General features: G+C 47.1%; 1 protein-coding gene across 2 annotated transcripts; it reads right to left on the reverse strand.

Moving 5' to 3' along the window:
* Positions 1-3,305: 3,305 nt before the first annotated feature.
* Positions 3,306-18,956, reverse strand: slc27a6 (solute carrier family 27 member 6). Of its 2 annotated transcripts, XM_030085340.1 has the most exons (11): positions 18,870-18,928; positions 18,011-18,734; positions 15,599-15,808; positions 14,346-14,504; positions 9,830-9,953; positions 8,680-8,878; positions 6,410-6,500; positions 6,120-6,318; positions 5,845-5,942; positions 5,240-5,370; positions 3,306-4,846 (listed from the first exon to the last, which is right to left on the reverse strand). In XM_030085340.1, the coding sequence occupies exons 2-11, from the start codon at positions 18,549-18,551 to the stop codon at positions 4,670-4,672; spliced, it is 1,929 nt and encodes a 642-aa protein (XP_029941200.1). In that variant the 5' UTR covers positions 18,552-18,734; positions 18,870-18,928; the 3' UTR covers positions 3,306-4,669. The 2 variants fall into 2 exon arrangements, with proteins under 2 accessions (XP_029941200.1, XP_029941201.1); XM_030085341.1 differs by having other exon boundaries at positions 8,680-8,874; positions 9,829-9,953; positions 18,011-18,956.
* Between the last annotated feature and the right edge of the window lie 517 nt (positions 18,957-19,473).

Raw genomic sequence — 19,473 nt, forward strand, 5'->3', positions numbered from 1 at the left:
GTTTGATGACGTCTGGCCTCCATGAAGGACCGTATCTCCACCCCTCTGATCAGTGAGCTGAAATGTCTTCAGCACACCCGGATCGGGATCCATTGACACTAACACTTGGCGGTTGTGTACAGAGTCCCGCTCGCTTCCACGTCTGACAGATCTCATCTGCAGATTTGATCCCTTCTACATTCAGCAATCAACACCAACCAGAGCTCTATTTTTCTAACAGTATTAGAGAGTATTTTCTTTAATTATTAGCAGTTGTATCAAAGAACAAAGTTTCTGTTCATGAGGAAAGACTGAATGAGTGACGACTGGAAGTTTAGTTCAAGTTGGATTAGAGTTAACCAAAGAGTTAATGACGTGTCTCACCTTGTAACCACAATTCCCTTCATCACTCCACCCACAACATTGTAATATTTTCAAGACATATTGTCATTGAACACACTGTTCTGCGTCCACTGTAGTGGACACATGATGCTAACATTCACATGACAGTGAGACATGACATATAACAGTGACACAACATGGCACTGACATGACAGTAACATGACTTGACACTGATATGACCATGACATGGCATAGCATAATGTAACATGACACAACAGCAACGTGACATGACATAGCAGTGATACAACATGGCACTGACATGACAGTAACGTGACATTGATATGACCATGACATAGCATAACAATGACATGACATGACATAGCATAACATAACAGCAACATGACACAACAGCAACATAACATGACATAACATAACTTGACATGACATAGCAGTGACACAACATGCTACTGACATGACAGTAACATGACTGACACTAACATGACATGATGTGACATGACACTCACACAGCATGTGACAGCTGGATGTTGTCAGCTGGACCTCTCTCCCTGCTTTCGGTGGACCAAACACATTTCTGCGGTGTTTCACTTTTATTGTATCCGTCTTGCTTTGGTACTGCAGTTATTATCATCACACATGGAAATCCTTATTCAGGACTGGAAACTTTACCTGGATTTACACCGTGTGACACACCTGGAAAATATCTGCACTGGACTCCAACTGTTTGAGTGTTAACCTGTGGCCTAGATTTGGAGATCTTTCTGATTGAAAGACGACTTGTTGGAACAATGGACAAGACCACAAGTCCAGTCCGGGTGGAGACTCCTCAGACGTCCTCTGGTCCAGTTCTGGTGGTCCTGTTTGACCACAGTTTCCCCCAGTGTGGTCTCGATCAGCCATTGGAGAATCTCCTGGATGTTCTTCTGCTCACTGCAGGTTGGAACCAGAGGTTCTTTGACTTCCTGTCGTCTTTCTGTCATGTCCGTCCATCCTGTCCGTCCTCCTCTGGCCTGTTTCTGTCCCAGAGAACTGCTGCTCACTGGAGATCTTCAGACAGGAGCCTCCCACGCTTCAGTAACCTCTGCTCTAAACCCGTGTCATGTATCATCGACTTCAAACCGAGTAGAAAACGACATTAGGAGGCTCTAATGTCAGACTTCCTGTTTTCACATTGCTGTCATTCACCGATTCATACCAAGACGAAGGATTTACGTTAGAGGCTTCTAGCTGAAATAAAATCTACAATAAATCTCAGCACACCCTGAACACCACACACATTATTGTTCTTTAGTTTCTCAGTAACTTGTCTGCTTTGAATACATTTGCAGAAACATCTTTCAACTGGTTGTCTCTTACTGATGACTGACATTTGGTCTGTAGATTCAAAAGGATGAAAACTGATCAACAGTTCTTCACATTCCACTGATGAAATGCTGAGATGAGTTTTAAAGCTTTTTTTTGCACTGAAAACATGCTTTGTGGAAACGGAGAGTGTTGGAAATACATGTGTGAGAGGAAACTGGGGGTTCAGGATGAAGCGTCCTGCAGGGTTTGTGACGGGAAAGGACCCTGTAGGACTCCCAAATTTATGCTTTTATTACAGAAAGAGGTGTTTTTAGAGAAATGCTGAACTCTTCCTACAGATTTTACTGACCTTCCGGGACCTGGATCGAAGATGATTCAGGTCTGAAAACTTTTTCCATGAACTCACAATTTTTTTACAGCACCTGTAAAAACTCATCAACTGTTCTGAGTGAGATCAGGTGATCGGGATCAATCTCCTCTTTAGTGCTCACTGTAACAAACTGATCCATTAATAATAAGAGCGATCAGCTGAGAGATCACGGTATTGATTCCTTTCTAAAGAAATGAAATCTGGAGGCTCCTGCATGCTGGGTTCTGCTGTGTGTAAATGAAGTGATACTGAAGCTCAAGCTGGACTTTGGCTTTTTAGAGAAGAAACCTAGCAGAAAGAAAGAAAGATTAAAGAAGTGTGGCCCTGAATATTGGAGAGAGAAGGTGTTAATGCTCTTTCCTGCAGTGTGAACAGCAGAGACAGTCTGATCCGTTCCAAATGTTTGTAAAATGATGTACAGTCTTGATTTAAAGCGGACGGCGCTCCGTGGCCTGTCGTGTCCTTTCAGCACTGACCTGCAGCTCTTGGTCTTACAGACAGAGGTTATAGTCTGCCAGAGTTCATGTATGTCGTATTTAAGTCAATGTTAAGATGTGTTCTCTGGTTTGAAGAGAAAATTGAGCTGGTATTTTTTTTATTATTATTATTATCTGTCATTTGAAATAGGACAAACTACATTCACAAACTACATCATGGATTTGATTTATTATGCTTTTTGAAATGTCTTCTTTCATTAAATGTTTCTTTTTTGTGCAAATGCTTTGGAATAAAATATTATAAGAAAATCTGATTGGCTTCTTTTGGAGTCTGTTCAAACAACGGGCTCCTGCTACACATCCAACACAGAAATAATACATTTCTACATGAGCGAAGGAAGTGCAGCATAAATGAGGAGAATTTGGTCACGACAAAGGTAATAAAATAGTCTATTTGTTTGACAGCATGTGCAAATAATGCTTTAATTCCTGTGAAGTAAAGTAGGTAAACTAAGTGTTTGAGTCCTCATATCATATATTAAAAATATAAATCAGAATTTTCAAAGAAAAAAAGCCTACATGGCTGTTTTTATTATCGGCTCATCCTGTTCTGGGTTGTTCACCGAGATCAACTGAGATTAAATAATGAGCTCACAGTGTTTCACCAGGTGAATTATGGGAAATCGAGTTCAGGGAGGTGAAAATATACAGCAGAGGAATGAAGGGAAGGCTGGATCTTGATCTGTATCGAGGGTGAAAAGGCCTGTGGTTCATAAGCTGCCACTGAAAAGAGGTTGACAAAGTCATTAGTGCTCATAGTTAAAGGGGTAAATTAAATAAATTAAACTCTGAAATGCTGAAAAAGTTCTAGTTTTATTAGACAATTCTTCTGCACAACCTGAAAATAAAATCAGTGCAAGTCAACATACTGCTGCTGCAAAATGTGTCCCTGTCGATGAAGACGAAGCTCCCGCGGCCTTCAGCACCACGAACGCCTCGTGACGGGAAGGCTAACACTAGCTCGCTAGTTTTAGACTAGAAAACCAAGTGACGCTACCTGTTTAGCTTTGGTTTAAAGCTAGCCAGGTAGCATTAGTTTTAAACTGGCTTCAAACTAACTTTAAAGTTAATGATACCCTCTTAGCTTTAACACGAGAAAACCCAGGGTTTTACAGCTTAAAGCCAACGGTGTTAGCTTTAAATTAGCCTATCGCTACCTCGCTAGCTTTAAACTAGAAAACCCTGGGGCTTATAATTCAAAGCTAATGCTACCTTGCTAGCTTTAAAGCACGGCTGGACTCCTGTCTCCTCCTCTGGCCATGAGACTGGGCTGGATCTTCAGTGAATAAAGTAACGGCTGGAGTTTTTTTGAAAACAAAAGAAACTCCTCTTTGTCCTGATGTGGTTTCGGCCCGCAGGCCACATGTTTGACAACCCTGGACTACATATTTATTGCTAAATGACACTTCAGTCAACAGTAAACGCTCCAGTTCTGAGAAAAAGGAATGAAAAACGCTGACGTGACAGAAACAAATAAAAAACTGACAGAATTAAAACATTGAAATTGATTTTTTGATTCACTGTACTGAATTCTGTTCAACTTGGAATTAAGGCACTTGAACTGAGATTACTAATCTGAAAGACATTTCATCCTTCAAAATCTCTCGTCATTAACTTTCAGGAATTTAAAAGAACCATTCCTTCAAATCCCAGAAAAAAACTTACATCACTTCACACATCTGGATTAAAAACTTCCATTTCAAGTAAAAAAAAAAAAAGCAAAACAAAAATTAACCTTAGTCTGTAAACTGTGCAGATAAACCAAGAAACACACTTCAGTTATTCCTTCCTTAAGTCACACCTGCTCATTTCAAACGTGATTCCATTAAAGCTTTAGCTTCTCCATCATTAAAAAAATAATTTCTTCACTTATAAAACACAATTATCAGTGCAGAAAGTTAAAAACTTCTAGACTTTGTCTAAAAACAACCTTTTCATTAAGTGACTGGACGCAGTTTGCTGTTTAAAGGTGTTCAGATTCTCCTGATCAGGCTCTGTTCTCAATGAAACTCAAGTGTTCTGGGACGTCTCGTCATCTTCATGTGACTGTACCATGTGGTGCAAACAGCAGCAGGTCCCAGTCCAGGTCCCAGTCCAGGTCTCAGTCCAGGTCTCAGTCCTGGTCTCAGTCCAGGTCCTGCCGGGTCTTTCCAGAGTTCTACAGCTTTCGCTCTCCGGCGGCGATGCTCTTGTAGATGCCCTCTGTGAGGGGAATGTAGCTCTCCTGCTGGTAGTCCAACACGTAGAGCGGATCGCAGACGGTGGACGGGTTGAATCCGCTCTGGACCAGCTGGAACTTCTGCTGCTTGAAGGTGCTGGTCATCTCCATGATCTCCTGTGGACCGAGCCAGTAAGGTCTGAATGAGACACGGAGGCCCCGACAAGCTCTGCCAGTCCCAAACCGAAGAGGGAACCAGTGAAGGACATGAGCAGATGAACCTCGAGGCAGAAGAACCGGGAGGGGATGCATTGCAGTGACAGCAAAAAAAACACAAGATGGCGCCATGACCATGAAGCCACTGATTCTGGAACAGCAACAAAAGCACATGCTGACCTTCTTCATAATAGTTTTCTAACAGTGACCTGTGTGTCAGGTACCAGAAAGCCACATCTTCTCCAGGGTTGCCAGATCTGACTCACTGTTTCCAGCTCAAGCACAACGTAAAACCAGCCCAAATCTCAGCCTCCGTACAAACTCCTGTTAAACCACCGCTGTGTCAGGTTTTACCTGCAGCCGGATGAAGAGCGGACGGGCGTACGCCGGCAGGTCTCCCACCGCGTGCTCGAACAGCTTCTTCCCGTCGAAGGCCATGTCTGGTCGCACGATGACGGCCGCCATCCCAGCTCGGCCCTCATGTCCTGAACAGAGGTTAGAGGTCAGCAGAGGAGCAGCCTGCAGTGTCAGAGCACTACTACCATTACTCTGAAGTAAATGAAAACAGGAAGCAACTAAGGCCTGGTAGCACTTCATGGAAGGTATGATCTGTTTTTGAATTTGACGACAGAAGCATGCTTCGCATGCCTAAACCCTAACCCTAACCCCATCACTCCAAAGCCCTAACTCTGACCCAGACAGACTTTTCTTTTTGTATTTTTGAGTATATTCAGGGTGATATTTGAAAACAGAAAGGCAGTACGCTGCAGTAGCTAATTTTGCTAGTTTCCCCTGTGTCAGCACACTCATACGCTAAAATTCATACTTGTATGACAATCTATGTCGGTCCACTTTGGTATTTGCATTTGCACCAGAAAAACCATAGTGAGGGGAGACCTGGAGACCTGGCTCTCGGCCTGGTACCCTGTAGGGACCCTCAGGTTTGAGGACAGTCCTACCTGGCACTTCCACTCCGTACACGTTGACTTCCTGGATGAAGTCCACCAGCCCCAAAGTCTCCATCACCTCGGTGGTCGCTACGTTTTCGCCCTTCCACCTGGAACCAGAGGGCAGAAGCGTCAGTCAGACACACTGCGTGTACGGAGGCTGCTTTCTGGCTTCCCGCTGTGACCGTCACAGGGACGCGTCTCCATGACGAAGACACAAACAAACCCTGCCGATCTCCGACGGCGTCGCAGAAAACCTCCCGGGGCCAAACGGCATCGAACCGCACCTGTACGTGTCTCCCACTCGGTCCCGGAAGCAGATGAAGCCGTCGTGGTCTTCGGCCATGAGGTCCCCCGTGTTAAAGTACGCGTCGCCCTTCGCCAGCACGTTCCTCATCAGCTTCCTCTCCGTCAGCTTCTTGCTCCCGGCGTATCCGAAGAACGGGCTGAAGAAGCTGACCTTGGACAGCAGCAGTCCTGTCTCGCCTTCCCGGGTCGAGAGAGGGACAGTGAGGACAAATCAGACACCACGAGGGGAAATCTGCTGTCCTCTGAGAGGAATCCGTTTCGGTCTCACCCGTCTTCACTCGCTGGCAGAAGCCGTGCTGATCTCTCACCGGCTCGTCTTTCACCATGTCGTATTTCACCAGGTCGTACTTGAACAGAAGCTGCAGGAGAGGGACAAAGAGATTTGTTCTGAATAACAGTGCTCTTTCTCTTGCCCATAATTGACCCAGTGAGCCCCGTTTTTGTTTTTTTTTAACCTTCATTTTTTGGATTTGGTGTTTTTCTTGTCTTGGTTTAAAGTTTCTATCTTTCCAACAATGTTGATGAATTAATTGATTCATTTAACGGATTTCAGCTGAGAGAAATAATTGTTCTGATTCTTAGATTTCCATCAAGGGCTTCAATCTTCCTGTGTGGAGTTTGCATGTTCTTCCTTGTGTGTGCTATGCTCTCTCTGGCTCGTCCTACAGTATAAAAACCTGCGTTTGAGCTGCTTTAAGAATTTTACATTTATTGTCTCCAGCAGTCATTCTCTAGCGAACCTGCTACAGAAGGCTGTGGAATGATGGGTTGTTTTTTGTGATACTCTGAAAAGTGGGTCTCAAAAATTAAAGCTTAAAGGTGCCTTAAGGAGTTTGCACGTTTTATGCGAAACAGCGCCCCCTGCAGGCCTTGGGCGTAACGCAGCTTAGTGAAAAACTCGTCCCTGTGGCTCGCGTGCACGGAAGACGGGGACTCCGTCTTCGCTCGTTTAGAGGCGCTCAAGTAAGATTTAAGTTTCTTTTACCTGGTGGAGTCTGTGTGGAGCTGTGGCAGTGCTAGAAGCCAGTCTGTTCTTACTTTCTGGAAGCTCCTGCTCAGTTGTTGCTCACTAAGCATCTGGCGGAGTAATGGCGGACAAAGCGAAACCTATCCAGCCGGAGCGCGCATTACGTCATTCCTTTCAAATTCTCCCCCAAAAGATGCTGGTGCCGGACCGGCACTGCAACTTTCAAGTGACAATTTAGCGCTGTTAGAGGTACTTGTAATGAATATGTCAGGGCACATTGTACACATCATTAAAAATGTGTAACATATTTATGGTGGGAAATAAGTATTTTTAAGGTTGTAAAACTCCTTAATGCACCTTTAAATGAGTTTTCTTAAACAGGAGCTCAAACGGTCTGAATCTTACTGGCCGTGAAGTCAGGCCACACACTAAATACCACAGATTACATGGAAGACTGTAACATGACTGGCAGGAGTCTCTTAAGTCGGGGCTAAGTCCCCCGGCTCCCAGGGGTCAAGGGGTCGGACGCAGCAGACCTGCAGATGGTGCTGCAGCTGGGAGTGTCTCCAGCCTCCGTAACCTCCAGGATTAATTAGACACTCCGTTACAGAACTGCGAATCCTGTTATTTAAAAGCAGATATATGTTCCATAACTGTCTTTTGTAAGCGCGTGCAGGCCGGGAGGAGAGGCCGGCGGACACTCCTAAGAATAGCTCAGGTCACAGATTAGGGCTAAACACATGCAGTCAGTGTTTTGTAACTCCCCTCAGGAGCCGCTCTACGGACGAGCATTAGTGGTTAATTCCTACAACAACGGCCGGGAGGCCGCCTCGCCCCCGTCCAGCCGCCACCCTGCCGCTCGTCCTCCGACCTCGGCCCGTTTAGGATCCACTAATGATGACGGCTGCTGCACTGCTGAGTTTAAAAAAACGGCGTACTGCACTTGATAAAAGGAGATAATATGAAGCGCTTTGTTGTGTCTCCTCATAGTGATAATTTTATTATCTGTCTGAAATATAATGGAGCTCAGATTCCGATAAATCACACTAAAGTCTAAAGATAGAGGAAAGACATGAAGAAGCACAAAAAAACTCACATTCTCCTCCTGACAGCTTTCCTTTTCCTCTCATTCCTTCAAATGTGGTTCACTTTTCTCCTCCAACTTCAAAACTAAATATCTCACTTTAGACAAGCAGAATTTCCAAGAAAATGAATGCGATCACCTTCATATTTTCCAGTTTAAAAGAGCTTCTGACTCAAATAACCTTTTCATTCACGAACATCTGAACTACATCACTTTGAATTTCATTTACTGCTTCATGCAAAACATTTGATCAATCCTCAAATGTAGACATCACCTCTGTAAGAGCATGGTTTAGATCTTCTTTTATGATTCTCCAGACTTCTCCAGCAGAGGGTAGGGGGTGGGGGGAGTCTGGATTAAAACTTCGGCTTAAAAATCCAGATTAAAGGAACAAAGAGGGAGATGAAGCTCTGAGAAGCTGTGAGTTAACCCGTCCTGCTCTGAGCTCCCCGCCATCTCTCCCTGCAGCCTTCCTCCACTTCCTCACCCTGTAGAAGAAGTTGGAGCGGCCCACCACCCCGATCTTCCCGATGTGGTTCATGAAGCACAGGTTGCCCTCGGTGGAGCCGTACACCTCGCACATCTTGATGTTCCCGAAGCGGCTCAGGAACTCCCTCCAGACGTCCTGCCGCAGGCCGTTGCCCACGCCCATCCGCACCTGGTGGACCTTATCCAGCTCCGTCTGCGGGACGGAGAACACACCCCTGTTAGAGAGCCTGTCCAGAACACACACGATTTCTATTGTTTAAAATCAATATTCATAGTGTGTGTGTGTGTGTGTGTGTGTGTGTGTGTGTGTGTGTGTGTGTGTGTGTGTGTGTGTGTGTGTGTGTGTGTGTGTGTGTGTGTGTGGCAGACATGCTCTCATTAAACTCCCGCACTAATTGCTCTCGGTGTGTACGTGCTGGATGTGCTTCCATCTGTAATTTGTCCCTCAGTGATGAGGACGACTCGGCTGCCGTCCACCCACACAGTCCAACAGCAGGGGGACGGGGGGGACGGGGGGGATGGGGGGGGGGACCAGGGGACGGAAGGACAAAGAACACTTTGAGTCCGGGGTCAAGGAAGGACCAGCATCAGGGTCTTCACACTATGCATGCATGCGCGTGTGTGTGTGTGTGTGTGTGTGTGAGGACGTACAGACAAAGCCACAGCTTGTGTCTCTGACGTAGTAAACAGTGAGTCCCTCACACTGACGGAGGAGGACTCTGCAGACGGTCACTCACCAGATTATAATTGAATCTGAGCGTCGCCATGTCCTGCTCCACCCACATAAACCAACATTTAACCTGCTCCAACCACATTAAAAAACCACTTTAACCTCCTCCAACCACAAAAACCAACAGTTTAACCTGCTCCACCCACAAGTAACACTTCAAGAGACAGGAAACAGGAAGTGAGAAGTAGGTCAAGAACAGACAATGTCAGTGGGAAACTGACAGCAGCAGAGAGGCAGGGATATGCAATAACAACAAGACTGACTTGGAGAACGAGCAGCACTTCAAGTGTCTAGGAGTTTGTGCAAACTCCCGCTGAGCTCCGGTGCCCGGCCACCCTGGGCGCCACATCCTACACTCCGAACCGGCGGCCACAGGCACCGCAGGCCTTACTGATGCTCGCGCTTTGAAAAGATTACCTTCGGCTGGTTGCAGAGGTATCTGCAGAGTTCACCGATGTACTGGAAGATGGTGACGTCGTGTTTTCTGCAGTCGTTCCAGAAATGGGAGGCGGAGAACTTCTTCTTCAACACACAAGTGGCCCCTGAAAAACAAGCATCGTCCAATCGCCACGGGTGAACAAATCATCAGTCCCTTCCATGACACGAGGCCACAGCATTCATACACGCAGCAATACGGCAGGTACAAGAGCCACAGAACCAAAGAGTACTCCATCAACCCAGCACCCTGAAAGACTGCAAATAAAGATGTGGGCTTCATTCTGTCAAGTGTTTGTGAGTCCATGCCGATGAGACTTCGAATAAAGAAAGTGATGCAAATTTAGAATAAATCCAAACATCTGAGGGAGAGGAAGCCACCATGGATAATGGATGGATAATGAATCGGAGTGCATCCTGCTGGTGAGTCATTCATTCAGACATTAAGCTGTGCTGATGGTGTGTATCGAGTAGACAGGAAGTGGTATGGAAGATGAATGGACTTTGGATTGCTTGCTGCTGTAATGTGGATGCCTCTCAGTCTCCACACACATTGTTATCTCAGCCATCAGCCCCAGAGCATCTATATGAGGCGCCAGCATCATATTTTTTCAATATTTAAACTGTGTATGTTGATATTGTAATAATTATAAACTATCTATGTATCCTACAGTAATCTAGAATTTCTATGTACATTGTCTTGTATGTTTTATTAATCCTTACTTTGTCTTTCTTCTGGTTTTGATCACTTTTACAGATGGGATTTTTCAACCTCTATAAATGAATCACACAGAATTGCCTCCATGGAGACATATTTCGCGGCGCTAGTTAAAACGTAGAATCAAAAAGTCGATATAAAGCTTTAGGAATAATGTGTTCAGTTCAAACATTGTGGACATCCATCCATCTTCCATACAGCTTTATGGAAGATGGATGGATGTGAAGTTCTGGATCTGATCTAAAAAGCTGTGTGAAGTCAGGTTCACTAAATAGCAGACACTCGCAGCGAGGAGAATCTGACCACAACTATGGAGACCGGATCAGAACCAGGGTGGACCATTGGGTGGATCATTGGGTAGACCATTGGGTGGATCATTGGGTGGACCATTGAATTTACCATTGGATGGACCATTGAAGAGACTATTGGGCAGATCATTGGGTGAAGTGGGTATTGAACAGTGTGTGGTGACTGAGGGAGTCAAAATGACTTTACTCTGGTCTCAAAATCAAACCTGCCACCACGACCTTTTACCAACCTTTTTGACCGACCTTTTTCCTCAGTTTGAAAATGGGTATCACGTGGTTCAGAAACAACTTCACTGTCGACTTCAGTTGTTTTACACCATAATGACAGCATTAAGTGCTTAAAGGGGCACATCATCCACGTACTGCTGGGGCTTCACACCTTGACTAACTCAGCAAGAAACACACATAAGCACTGAAGAATAAATGTAGGTGTCAATATGTGGACACGTCGGCTGCCAACTGTCCTGTGCTGAATGTTTATGAGGAAAAGGAAACAACGGCCAATGACTGGGTTGAGCAAGCATCAAGGAAGCTACTTCAATAGAGGTTAAATTTAGCTCCAGACATCAACATGCTGCTGGAATTGAGTTTAGAGGCTCGGAGCGGGAGGATCCTGAACTTTACTCTCTGAACTCAAGCAAACCCAAAAGGTAAACCTGTTGTACATCATGTCTGTCAGTTATTACTGAAACACCACAGTGCAATGTGCCTTTACATGGAGGCAAACACAAAGGATGAAATGCAGCCAAGTGGGAGAGGTCGTTTCTAAAGATGTGCACATTACTGTGAATGAAACCTCAAGGCCACACTGCTCCAGTGCAGTGACATTTCACTGGCAGCACTCACAGTCTGCACAGAGGTCCAATTCATACAACGCTCAGAAAATATATACATGTTTATCTGCTCGTCAGACTATAAAGAAGTCCTAATTGACAAATAGTTCAATTTAAAAGAAGAAAGATGTGTTTGATCCCGTTTTTCACTTCAGCTGAGAAATGTCCAGGTATTTAAACTGCTGCTTCATCTGGAGCTTTGAGATGAGAAGGGAAACTACTGAGGAGTTATGATGATCGACTACAGATACAGCTGCTACACAAAGAGAAAAAGTAAAGATCTTCAGGTGTCAAAAAGAGTCAAAATAGCCCAAAATGTCAAAATAAGCCCCCAAAACAGGCCAAATGTCTCAAATAATCAAAACAGCTGAAACAGCAAAAACAGAAAAACTGCTAAATGGTTAAAAAATGGTTAAAATGTGGACAGAAACACTAAAACAGCTGCTAATGTAATAAAAGTGTAACAAAACTAGATGCATAATTCTTTGAGAGACAATTATACAAGTAGAAGAAACATCTCTGTTCGTCGTGAAAGTTGCAGATTTCTGTTGTCTAAACAAGAATCACTGTTTGATCATCTGCACTTTTTTTAATCAATTTTTTCATCATTTGACCTTTCACCTAAACACAGTCTCTCCACGTGTGCCCAGCCGTGTGGAGCTGAACCCGTGTACTGACCTCTGAACAGGTTCACTCACCCCTCATGGGAAGAACCGAGTGTGCCTTGTTGACATCAAACATCCAGGAACACAGTAAGCCACAGGTTTGTCTCTGGGTTGCTGCCCACCGAGACGCGACGCGGAACACAGTTTCTCAATCGTATCGCCCACGTGAACGGCGAACATTTGAAATGTGAGATCTGAGGTTTGTGCATCACAGTCGTAATGGCCATCTACTCTCATCCACTAAGACCTACCAACAGCTCCATCCTCACAAATTAATCAATGAAGCATTATTGTATTAAACCCGCACGAACACAAGAGAGGACATGCAACTTCAACATGATTTATGCATGATTGTATTATAAACATTTGTGTTAAAATACTTAAAGTGGCTCAAAGGTGCACTACAGACTTTGCTTTGCCTTCGTGTTCAGAAAGAAGAAGTGTGCTAAACAGATCCAGGGTTCACATGTTACAACAAAGGATTTCAGGTGGATTTAGGTCAGCGGTCACTTTAAAACTGAGCTTCTCTTCCTTTCAATCTGTTCCAACAGTCAAACGATTCTGCAGGGGAGAGTCTGGTGCCATGGTTTGATGTTTTGATGGAGCTTGCTAATGTCCTGGTGTTGACTGCTGCCTTCACGCTCTGAGAAAAACGGTAAAATTTTGTTGCAAAAAGAGCTTCAAGAAGATAACATTCCTGATACGCTTCTGTGTCTGACTCCACCTTGATCAGGAGAGGAGGACTCTTCTGGAAGGTGTAGCACTGCAGTCTCAGTCAACAGTTTTTTGTTTGCATATGTGAAGTTAGATGACAATAAACACAATAGAGGGTTAAAGAGTGTGAAATGTACAATGACTACCATACACTACACCATCATCTGCATATGTGGAGACACAATTCAAACATAAAGGGCCTGACTGGATCTGTACCATGAAGAAGGATGGAGAAAGGGAGTCTAAAATGTCCTGCTGTTCTCTGAACACATGTGCCTGTAATTGCATTTCAACATTTACACCACTATAAGAGGGTTTTAACCAGGAAATAAATGAAGCGGTCTCCCTGAGTCAGAGGTGAAAACACCAGGCTCTGTGTGTTTATGTGGTCATGTGTGCTCGTATTCTTCAGGTTTGATCGTGGTCAGTTTGTCTGCTGCTGAACGAGTCTGGACTTCTTCCAGGACGCTCGGATGAGTTTGGATTCTGGGTTTCAGTCCTCGTTTCAGTGAGATGCCAGTCATGGTATCATAACAAGCGTGAAGAATCTGTGCAGGGAGCACGTTAACTTATCATCTCATTATAATGCTGCTGCTGTTTTGGGACTAATGAAGTGAAGCCGCCGCGAAAACCACAGAGGAATCTGTTCCTCAAACAAGTCCTCCTCTCTTTGAGTGCTGCTTGGCCCGTTTTGGGGACACGGTTCATATCAGGCTGTCCAATATGTGGCGCAGGGTTATTAAACTTAGAATGTTTGAATCAGTTCATGATGAAAATGGAGGGTAAATGTGAGATATCATGAATTTCACAGGAGGCTGACCCCCCCCCCCCCCCCCCCCCCCCGGTCTGTTAGCAAGGGATGGTCCTTAAACGATAAGGACAGTGAAGAGTCCCGCTGGGTAACACAACAGACACATCAGCCACAGCTTCATCAGAAAATGTTCTGCTTTCACATCACTGGCTGTTTATTAGAACCTGTTAGTGAGGACGTTCACTTGGAGGGAAACAATCATAATACTCCCCTCATTATCTCCTCTGTCCAGTCCCTGCTCAGAGCCTCTAATTAAGCTGCTTGTTGGAGTGAAAAAGCATCTTTTCGCATCGTTCGGCAGCCACAATGAACACTGAACAACAGTTTACTGACAGAGCTCAGATCATATGACGAATGAAAGGAAAAGCCTTCACCACATCCAGCTGGATCCAGCTCAGGCAGGTGAGCAGATCCCCCCCCCCCCAGGGTACGATAGAACCCAGAGCTCACCCAGCTCGATGGTCCCGCCGATGCCGATGAGCGAGGCGGCGCTGTGGTAGAGCGGCAGAGGAGTATAGATCACGTCATCTTCTGTTGCTCCAAACGCCCAGAAGCCCGCGGCCGCCTTCAGGCTCTGCAGGTGAGTGATCACCGCAGCCTTCGGCAGCCCTGTGGGGAAAACACACACACACACACACACTGAGAAACACAGTCAGAGTAATACAACACATCACAAGCGGTTAGCTGCATGTTCTCCCTGTGCTTTGGGTCTTTCCCAGCCTGCGCACGCTGCTTTTTGACCGTCCTCTGCATGTCCTGCCACCAGTGAAGCTGCTCGTCTGCTTTAAAGTCACGATGAGACGCACGTGACGGAGACGCTGATTGAGTCTGCTGACCTGCGCTGGGAATAAGGCGCCAGTGTGTTTGTGCACGGAGGAGTCAGAGGGGCCTTTATGAGAGTGAAGTTCATCCATTTCCTGCCGCTGGAGTGGAACAGACCCCTGCGATGAACCTGATCTCATGATGGAGCGACACAGCCGTGGACGGGGATCAGCTCACCCGTCCAGGGTGAGCCCTCCGCAGGAAGCTGAAACCACCGTCTGCGTCTTAAACCGACGGCCATGTTTTCATCTGCTCCGCGGCGAGAGAGAGGAAGCGGGTCTGTTGACGCCGTCCACCCAGCAGGACAGCTGGATTCCTGCACTCCGAGGACTCCCAAGCCAGGGTTTCATTTCATCCGTATTGTCGGAACTATTTTTAATCTCAGATTGGTGCGGGCAGTGGGAGTTGGCGGGTCGGGTGTGTTTGTTTGGGAGTGTGTGTGGGGGCTGCCTCTTTGTAGTTATACTTTTACTCTGGAAAGCACTTTGTGTTGAAAAGCGCTCTATAAATAAATCTGATTCCACAGAACAGAGTCACCAGCTATTCTGTTCTCTTTTCTCCAGATGAAAACAATCCTGAGCCCCTCCGCTCATGTGGAAACTGATTATTCCCACGTTGTTTCTGCTATTTTCTTAATATCTTGCTTTATTTCCATCCTTTCAGTGTAATTGCATGGACTCCCCTGCCTTTGTGAAGCGCTCTGAATCCTCCCGTGCAGGAATGCTGTGATATAATTAAACCGGCCTCGCTGAAGTGGCTCCATTTCACCGGTGATGCAACCTGTTTTGATAACCTACATGAGAGCAGACTGAATAAACTATTACACAATGTGTTTCTCATGTCAGACTGGACGTCTGGACGGCGGGGGGGGGGGGGCTCACCGGTGGTTCCGGAGGTGAAGATGTAGAGCGTGGGGGCTTTGATGGAGGTGGTCTTGCGCAGCGCCTCGGGCACAGGCCGGTCGGACACGGCGTGGATGTTGTCCAGCAGGGTGGAGACCTGCGGGAGGTCCGTCCGCTCCGCCATGGCCCACACCTGGATGCTGTCCTCCAGCAGGCTGGGCAGGATGCCCTGCAGGCTGTCCAGCAGGTCTGGAGGGAGAACAGAGGGACTTCATGTTCTTCTCTCTGTCAGAGCAGCAGCTGAGCTGCAGAACCTGACACGTCCCTATATATTTATATATGCCTCTGTGGACTGTCTCATTACCCCCCCTCCCCCCTGCTGTTGCCCCGGGGCAGCAGTGAGGGCAGCGCTCCTGGCCTCCCGTCACATGGCAGCAGCACGATGGATCTCATTAACGCACACAGAGAGGATTCTAGGCGGAAAGTGAAAACGCCGCTGGAGTTTCTGTTTCAGGCCCGCGGCGGCGGCGGCGGGGGGGCGGGGCGAGCTCCCCACAGCGTCAAGGTAAACAAACGGGGACAGCTGCCAGGCCAGGAGCAACCCGGGACGCTCCACAGCCGGGGTGAGGCCGGGGAATCGAACGTTAAATATGAGCTCTGGAAGGCGTCCAAGGAAACCCAGCCGGCCGGCGAACAGGCTGTACAGACCGGGGGAACACACACCAGCTGAGAACACCCCCCCCCAACACCGGCACAGGGAGAACATGAAGCCAACCACTGCTCCACCACGCCGCAGTGAGGGGTGAAAACCCGCTGGCAGGAGGCAGCGTTGGCTTTCAATGAAAACCAGGATGTTTAGAGACGGAGACGGAGACGGAGACGGAGACAGAGACAGAGACAGAGACAGAGACAGAGACAGAGACAGAGACAGAGACAGAGACAGAGACAGAGACAGAGACAGAGACAGAGATGCTCTGTTGGCCTCTGAAGAGGATTTAAAATGACTAAAAGGCAAATGAGCAGTCGGGCAGCATGAGCTGCAGAAATGATCCTTTTATAATCAGAGACGAACTTTAACCTGCTTAACCCAATCAAAACACACACACACACACGCACGCACGCACGCACGCATGCACGCACGCACACACACACACACACACACACACACGGACCGGCTGCCATGTGAGCGGAGGAGTCGATGGATGGATCTATTGATCCCTGATCAGCATCACGTCGCTCCAGGTTTTGTTTGTCAAACCAAAGTCTGAGCCGCTGCACCCGACCACACACACCCCCGACGCCGGGACACGGGAACCTCAGAGGATCTGAGACGGACTCGTAGACGTGCAGCAAACGCGATGAGGATCCATCCCCGTGTGGCGTTTTATAAATAAAGCTGAACTAAGTTGAATTGAGCAGCAGCAGATATGGCCTCTAGCTGCAGGCTAAAAACTGAATATTCTATATAAACAGAGGCAAAGAGCTGCTGCTCTGATAAAGCAGAACTTTAGAAACAACGTGTGGATGAAGAGGATGAGGCAGCATGTTGATTTACCTTCACTGACACAGTAAATACTGACACAGGCATAATACTGGAAATAACATTAACAAATAATATAATACTAACTAACTAAACATATGAAGAAGCCCTGAACAGACACTCTGAGTTTAATTATCCTTTTGTCAGAATTCTGGGATTAAAGATGTAGAGATTAAACATTATTTTCCCATTTATTTTAACAGTAAAGTCTTGATTCTGGAATTTTTTCCTCATCAATTTGAGTTTTTCTCCCTCAGATACAGGAAGCATTTAGACCAGGGGTCTGCAACCTGTGGCTCTGGAGCCACATGAGGCCTTCAGTCCCTCTGCAGTGGCTCCACAGCTTTCACAGTATGAGAGGTGAATGAATACTGAATGAATATTAACCTTTTTCTTATTATAGTGGTACACCACAGTGCTATTCAAACTGATTCGTCACTCTCGGTTCAAAAGGGATTCAAATAAAGGTGCAAGTAAAACCAGGAAAAATATCTGAAACCACAAGAAATGAGGAAAAAAGGTAATAAAACATCTTAAAAAATGTGAAACGTCTTACTTTCTAAAAGAAGAACATAAATATGGTTGGAGAAAAATCCTGCAAAACTGCTTAAAAGTGGGTAAAATGGTTAAAACTGCTAAAATTTCTAAATTGTCAACTAAAAATACTTGAAGAGGAGCAAAACTGTTCTAATTAATTACAAAAACAGATAACATTTTTTAAAAATGTTGAGTATTCTGAACTCTAACTTCATAAATGCATCATAACATAGTTTATGTTTGTGCATCAAAACTATAGCTGAATATATTTCTCTCACAGAGGTTGCAGACCCCTGATTTAGACTTTTTATTCATCATCCATTTATTTGACCCCCCCCCCCCCCCCCGGACCCCGGACCCCGGGCCGGCGGTACCTGGTCCCACGATGAGGGTCGAGGCGCCGCAGCAGCGGAAGCAGTGCAGCAGGGACTTGGCCCTGATGTTGGTGTTGAGGAAGGCCACCGGGCAGCCCAGCTTGGCCAGGCCGAACCAGGCGCACAGGAAGTCGGGTTCGTTGCTCATGAGCAGCGCCACGCAGTCGCCCCTCCGCAGGCGCAGCCGCTGCAGGAACACCTGGGCCAGCCGGTTGCTGCGCAGCTCCACGTCCCGGTAGGTGTGCGCGGCGTCCCCGTACAGCACGAAGGGCTTGTCGGGCACGCGCCGCGCCTGCTGGACGAAGCGGTCCACCACGGTGCGCACGTCGCCGCGCAGCCGGTACAGCTCCAGCCTCGCGCCGTAGCGGAGCACCTTCAGCAAGAAGGAGGCGTCCCGCCACAGGTAGGGGAAGCGGAGCCTCTGCAGGACCAGGACCAGGACCAGGACCAGGACCAGGACCAGGACCGGGACCAGGACCAGGACCGGGACCGGGACCGGGACCGGGACCAGGGCCGGCGGCCAGCCCAGCCACGCGCTCATGGTCACGGCTCGGGACGCAGCGGGAGGAGGACGCGGTCCTGCAGCGGCACAGGTGATCCACACACACACTCACACACACACTCACTCACTCACGCTCACTCACACACACACTCTTTAAAGCCATGGAAACCGGCGACACGCCCGGAAACGTCAAGCCGCGAGTCCCCGTGCAGGAAGAGAGCCCTTCAGAGTAACAGGGGTTACAAAACCTGGAGGCTTTATCTGCCACACACACTCACACACGCTCACACGCTCTCACACACACTCACACACACTCACACGCTCACTTCTTATATTATTATCAGGGCTTTAACTCACTTTCTCATCAGCTGAAGCGACTTAAAGCTCATCCAGAGTTTATTATGGAGAGGACACTTCCTGTGTGTGTGTTTGTCTGTATGTGTGTGTGTGTGTGTGTGTGTCATGTGACAGTTGGGTGTGTCCTCAGTTGGTCCCACCACATTTTTGCAGATAACAGAGTGACTGTTGTTGATGAGGGAGGGCTGCCACTGCGCTGCCGAGCCGAGGCCCCTGGGGCTGGTCTGACAGCACCACGTCCCTGGAGCTCCGGTCCTGACAGCTGGGTAGAGCCTGTTTCTTCCAGCTGTGCAGTATCGCTAAGCTCAGACCCATGGTGTCTAAGAACCAGCTTGAAATGATCACCCATGCCTTCATATCCTGCGGCTGGACTACTGTAAAAGCCTGGTCTCAGCCAGAAAGAGTTTATCGTCTTCAGTACGAACAAAACTGGGCGGCGAGGCTGCTGAGCCTACATGGCCAGGCTCCCAGGTACATCAGAGACTTTAATGTAGCCCTACGGCTCGGCCCGAAGCCTGAGCTCCTCTGACCACAGCCTGCTGAGTCCCCCGGACTGGTTTTCAAACTCGAGGTGACCGCTGGTTCGTGTCCACCGCGCCTCGCC

This window comes from Salarias fasciatus (assembly GCF_902148845.1).
Source record: "Salarias fasciatus chromosome 7 unlocalized genomic scaffold, fSalaFa1.1 super_scaffold_4, whole genome shotgun sequence".
Classification (NCBI taxonomy): domain Eukaryota; kingdom Metazoa; phylum Chordata; class Actinopteri; order Blenniiformes; family Blenniidae; genus Salarias; species Salarias fasciatus.